The sequence below is a fragment of the Theropithecus gelada genome, chromosome 16 (genome assembly GCF_003255815.1).
Source record: "Theropithecus gelada isolate Dixy chromosome 16, Tgel_1.0, whole genome shotgun sequence".
Lineage (NCBI taxonomy): Eukaryota > Metazoa > Chordata > Mammalia > Primates > Cercopithecidae > Theropithecus > Theropithecus gelada.
The window spans coordinates 36152410-36158460 of record NC_037684.1 but is presented as its reverse complement, the minus strand read 5'-3'; the positions used below and the strand labels follow the sequence as shown (position 1 = coordinate 36158460).

General features: G+C 40.2%; 1 protein-coding gene across 1 annotated transcript in view; it reads right to left on the bottom strand.

Annotated features, from left to right (window-relative positions):
• EFCAB3 (EF-hand calcium binding domain 3) overlaps positions 1–6051 on the bottom strand; it is a 50165-nt gene continuing 44114 nt past the window's right edge. The window contains exons 11-12 of the mRNA XM_025362775.1: positions 2472–2591; positions 1–356 (exon numbers count right to left, since the gene is read on the bottom strand). Of these exons, the coding sequence (XP_025218560.1) occupies positions 33–356; positions 2472–2591 (444 nt within the window). The 3' untranslated portion in view covers positions 1–32. The remainder of the gene's footprint in view (positions 357–2471; positions 2592–6051) is intronic.

Genomic DNA, 6051 nt, shown 5'->3' with positions numbered 1-6051 from the left:
TGATGAGCTGTTTAGAAAATGTAGAAATTTCATTACTGAAATCCCTTTAAACCTTTCCGTTTTCTTTTTCTTCCCGAGTCTGTGTCACATTCACTGGTATCTGATGAGGAAAAGGATCTGGAGTTATGGGAGGAATTTCTATTCACATAGGCATCATATAACCTTAAGTCCTTAGGAGAAAGTAGTTCTTGGCAAACATTCCAGGACCATGTATAAGTAGAAAAGGTGTCATAAAAGGACTCATTTCTAGAGTCTATCCCAATCAAATCCCCTCGGATCTTCTGCCAGAGGTTTAGCATTTCTTTCCGGTGTTCAAGGGCAATTCCAAAATTATAGGTATCAGTAGCTCTCTTCACCTGTAGTGAGAGACCAGAAGTTTATTGTAGTTACCTTAAAGTAGCTTTGACTTGTGGACCACAATGATAGATACCCCAAGAGTTATGTTCCTAGGCTACTCGAAAGTCAGAGTCTATACACTGGGTGGTGCCTCGTGAGGAAATGTGAGCTAGGAGTTGATGGACAATCAAAATGTACTGCTTGGAATAATGAGGTAATAAGAAATTTTATAAGGATATGAAAAATACAGTGGACTAAAATAGGCTGAAGTATGGGATGGAGATAGGCTATGGATATAACAGGAGTGCCAATTCAGTCACTCAATTCAGCCTAGGATAGGGAGAACTGACTAGGAGATGATGCTGAGCTGAGTAGGTCCTCAAGGATGTGATCAAATTGAGGGAGTGAGTGGTGAGGGGAAGGTATTCCAGGGAGAAGGGACAGCGTAAACAGAGACCTCCAAGGCAGTAAATATCCTGGAGGTGTGGTAGGAGGGTTCAGGCACTTGGTATTGCTGGAGTGTCAAGTTTAAAGTCAGAGGAATAAATAATGACAAAGGACAGGCAGGCCCTTACACTTAATCTTATAAGTCAGTAATCTCTGTGAGGCTAGCAAGACACTGTTCCTCAGTGAAAATCTTGCTGTAGTGAGCCACTGTTTCTAATGAAAGTGAAACAAATCCCTTAATCAGAAAATAGAGTTGAAATTGCCATCATTGAGAGGGATGTGTTTACTTTTAAGCAGGACAGTGCCATGGTTGGCTGTTCATGCTGGATTATTAGAGCTGTGTAGAGAATGGTTGGAGGACACCAGGTTGGCGACTGCCTCATCTAAGGCAGTGGTAATGGGGATGGAGTGAAGGGGACAGATTTGAAAAATGTTTTTTTTTTTTTTGAGACGGAGTCTTGCCCTGTCGCCTAAGCTGGAGTGCAATAGTGTGATCTTGGCTCATCATAACCTCTGCCTCCTGGGTTCAAGGGATTCTCCTGCCTCAGCCTCCTGAGTAGCTGGGATTACAGGCACCCCACCACCACGCCTGGTTAATTTTTGTATTTTTAGTAGAGATAGGGTTTCACCATGTTGGCCAGGCTGGTCTCAAACTCCTGACCTCAGGTGATTCGCCTGTCTTGGCCTCCCAAAGTGCTGGGATTACAGGTGTGAGCCACCATGCCTGGCCCTGAAAAATCTTTAAGAGAATGACAATAGGCCAGACTTGGGGATTAGCAGATGTGAAGAATGAGGAAAAAACCCAAGTTAAGGATAGCTCCTGGCCTTCTAGCTTCAGTGACTGAGTAGTTGCTATCAACTGAGACATATGCAATATACTCTTGCACAAACCTGCACATGTACCCCGTGGATCTAAAATAAAAAGTTGACCTTATTTGAAAACACACACACACATGCACACACACACACACACACAAAACACCTGCGATACAGAATTCCCAGGGGAGAGCCAGTTGGATGCAGAAGATGATGAGTTTTGTTTTGGACATGTTGAGTTTGTTATGAAACCCTAGGTAGAGGTAGAAATATTCATCAAGTGGTCAGTGAGATAAGACAGAAATAGAGGAATGAAGTTAGGTTAGTGACAACTTTAATAGCAATCAGTACATAGGTGGCAGCTGAACCAAGGAGGATAGATTGAGATAGCCCAAAGAATACTTGCCCTAGCTGTTCTTTACCTAATGCCAAGATTTCCAGTGTATTAATACCAAACTATTGATCTTCTCAAGCTTCTTAGCCCTGGTGCAGCTGGTGCCCCAGGGCTAGAGGCCTCAGGATGTAAGATTCTTTCACTATGAATCTCTGAGTACACTACTCACTGTGACTGTTGGTCAACTACCTTAATTAGTTTGATATTTCTGGAATAACATAAATGAATGTCCCAGAAATAATAGTGAGTATAGCTGCATAGGTGAATAGCAGGATGAATAATAACACTTAACATTTGAATCTATTTGATTATAGAGAAAGAAATGGTGTTATCACAATGGGTAAACATGAGAAACAATCTTGTCTCATTTTAAAGACATAGAGCAGATAAAAATTACCTTGGTTTTATGGTGTAGTATTGAAGTGGACAATATTTTTGTCAGTGATTTCTGGGAAGGCACTCCACAGGGAATACTCACGTGTTGTTTAATAGCAGTTTCATCAGCCACTGTACAAGTCTGCTTTTTCTTGAGTATTTGATCAATGGTGATGTTATTTGAATAACCTGAGGCAGGGTCCATAGACTTTATATTTGCTGCCTTTATGCATATTTAAAAAAGAAGGTTAGTAATACATTTTAGTTTGAATTATACAACAAAAAGACATAATAAATAAGTATATTTTATTATGGAAGGATTTGTATATAATTTATAAGATTATTGCCAAACCATTTGTTTGTTTGTTTAGACTTTTTCTGCGTCCCTCAGGAGTGGCATTTGCCATATGTGCAAAAATATCTGTATATCCTAGATGGTGCCCTAGGACTGGAAATGTTAGGTCAAAAGGTGTGAGGTCTGTCCTTTTGGTAATTATTGCCAAATTTCCTCTGTAGAGGGTGAACCAATTTACAAACCTACCTGTAACTTATGAGTATACCATGTTTTTTCATCTTGGTCAATCTAATATGAAAAGATAAATACCTGAGGAGAATTTTAACTTGGATCTTTTATGAGGAATGAAGTTGAATATTTTTTCATGTTTCTCAGAACTGTCTGTTCATACCCTTTGCCCATTTTTATATAGGTTAGTTTTTTTCTAATGAATTTGAAGTTCTTTCAAGTTAGCTTTTTGTGTTATGAGTGGCAACTGTGATTTTTTTTGGCCATATGGAGATTTTTGATCTTGAAGCAGTGGAATTAATAATATCTTTTTATTAAAAAATGCATTTGGCTTTTGTATCACAGTTAGGGATGCCTTCCCAGAGTTCATTTCAGTATGTTTAAGGTTTTTTTTCTTTTTCTTTCTCTCTGACCCTCCATTTATTTCTTTTACATTTCATCCATTTGCAATTTGTACATAAAGTGTAAATCTCATTTTTTTCCTCAGATGCCTACTCAGTGCACTAATTGTTGAATAATCTATCATTTTCCTGTTGTGTTGAAATGTCATGTTGTCCTTAAGTTAAAATTCTCCACATAGCTCTATTTATTTTTGGACTTTCTATTTTCTTCCTTGGGTCTGTCTGTTAATTTCTTAATAGCACACTTTTTTTTTTTTTTTTTTGGAGACGGAGTCTCACTCTGTCCCCCAGGCTGGAGTGCAGTGGCGCAATCTCAGCTCACTGCAACCTCCGCCTCCCGGGTTCAAGTGATTCTCCTGCCTCAGCCTCCCGAGTACCTGGGACTACAGGTGCCCGCCACCACGCCGGGCTAATTTTATGTATTTTTGGTAGAGATGGGGTTCCACCATGTTGATCAGGATGGTCTCAATCTCTTGACCTCGTGATCCACCCGCCATGGCCTCCCAAAGTGCTGGGATTACTGGTATGAGCCACCGGGCCCTGCCCATCAATATCACACTGTTTTAATGATTGGGACTTTTTTTTTTTTTTTTTTTTTTTTTTTTGAGACAGAGTCATGAAAGTGGCTCATGCCTGTGATTCCAGCACTTTGGGAGGTCGAGGTGGGTGGATTGCTTGAGCCCAGGAGTTCAAGACCAGCCAACATGGCAAAACCCCATCTCTACTAAAAATACAAAAACTAGATGGGCGTGGTGGCATGTGTCTGTAGTCCCAGCTACTAGAGAGGCTGAAGTGGGAGGACTGCTTAAGCCTGGGAGACAGAGGCTGCAGTGAGCTGAGATCACATCACTGCACTCCAGCCTGGGTGACAAAGTTGAGACCCTGTCTCAACAACAACAACAACAACAACAACAAAAACCCTTGGGGAAAATTTGAAAAACCACATTAAAGTTATAGACAAGCAAGAAAGAAAAACACCCTTATAATGTCAAACTTTTTTTTTTTTGTTTTTTTTTGAGACAGAGTTTTGCTGGAGTGCAGTGGTGGGATCTCAGCTCACTGCAACCTTAGCGTCCCGGGTTCAAGCAATTCTCCTGCCTCAGCCTCCCTAGTAGCTGGGATTACAGACTCGCACCACCATGCCTGGCTACATTTTGTATTTTTAGTAGAGACAGGGTTTCACCATGTTGGCCAGGCTGGTCTTGAACTCCTGAACTCAGATGATCCACCTGCCTTGGCCTCCCAAAGTACTGGGATTAAAGGTATGAGCCACCATGCCCGGCCTTGAAAGTATTTTTATTTACTCTCTCTCTTGAATGATAGTTTAGCTGGAAATAATTTGCTGTCCTCAATCTATGGATATTATTTGATTGTCTTCTGGCCTGTATTTTTGCATGCATGAAGTCTCCTGTTAGTCTACTTTTTGTTCCTTTGTAAGTTATTTCTTTTTTCTCTCTGGTTCCCTCCCCTCCCCTCCCCCCCCCTCCCCCCCCCCTCCCTCCTTTCTCTCTCTCTCTTTTTCTTTCTTCTTTCTTTCAAGACAGAATCTTGCTTGGTGGCCCAGGCTGGAGTGCAGGGGTGCAATCTCGGCTCACTGCAACCTCTGCCTTCTGGGTTCAAGAGATTCTCTTGCCTCAGCCTCCCAAGTAGCTGGGATTACAGGCATGTGCCATCACGCCCAACTAATTTTTGTATTTGGTACAGACAGGGGTTTCATCATGTTGGCCAGGCTGGTCTTGAACTCCTGACCTCAAGCAATCCACCTGCCTTGGCCTCTCAAAGTGCTGGGATTATAGACGTGAGCCACTGTGCCTGGCCTCTGGTTGCTTTTGAAGTGTTTTCTTTGTCTTCATTTTCAACTGCAATGTTTCAAGTTGGATTTTCTTTTATATATGTTGCTCCAGGATGTTTTCTTCAATTTAAGAATTCATATCTTTTATCAACTTAGAAAAATTCTCAGTCATTCCTAAAAATACTCAGTCATTACTAAACACTTCTCTTTAATAGTTTAAAACATTTTTTACAGTCTTTTAAAGATCAATCTGCTATATCAAATTATTATGATACTCCTCTTGTTTACCTACTGACTTTTTTTGAGAGTAGATTATTTCCTTGTATGGCTTGTAGTTTTTGTGAACCTCTTTAAAATAGATTTGAAAATATTTTTTATATAAGCTGTGCAAACCTAGGATATGGATGTGTTTATGTTTGTGTCTGGCAGACCTTCCAAGGTAATACCAATCTAAAACCAGTTTTAAGGGTAATTTTACTGTTTGGCGATTTCATCCAATGTGGAAACTATAAATTCAGATTCTGAATCCATGCATCCTACAATCTTAAGTTTTAAATTCTTCACAGAATACCTTCTTCTCTATTCAGAGCTTTGAGCAGGCCAAGCTTCGCTATGGACTGAGTTTCTTACCCCTTCTTTTACTGAGAGGGCAATCCTTCCAGATTCTAGTTTCAATTCCAGTTGCTTACTTCCAGGGATCCACATCTCCTGACCCTGAATGGGCATTGAAACCCCAATCCCAACCCATCAGGGCCTAGATGTATAGGATCTACCTACCACCCCTCCGCCAAGTTCATTTTATGAACTTGTTATTCTGGCTTTAGGCACTCTCTCTCTTGCTTTCTGAAACATGGGTTTTCCTTTCTTTTGAATACATTTTTCAGTGTTTGTCATTTTATTTCATCCAGTATTCTCATATATATATATATATATATATATATATATATATATATATATATATATATAT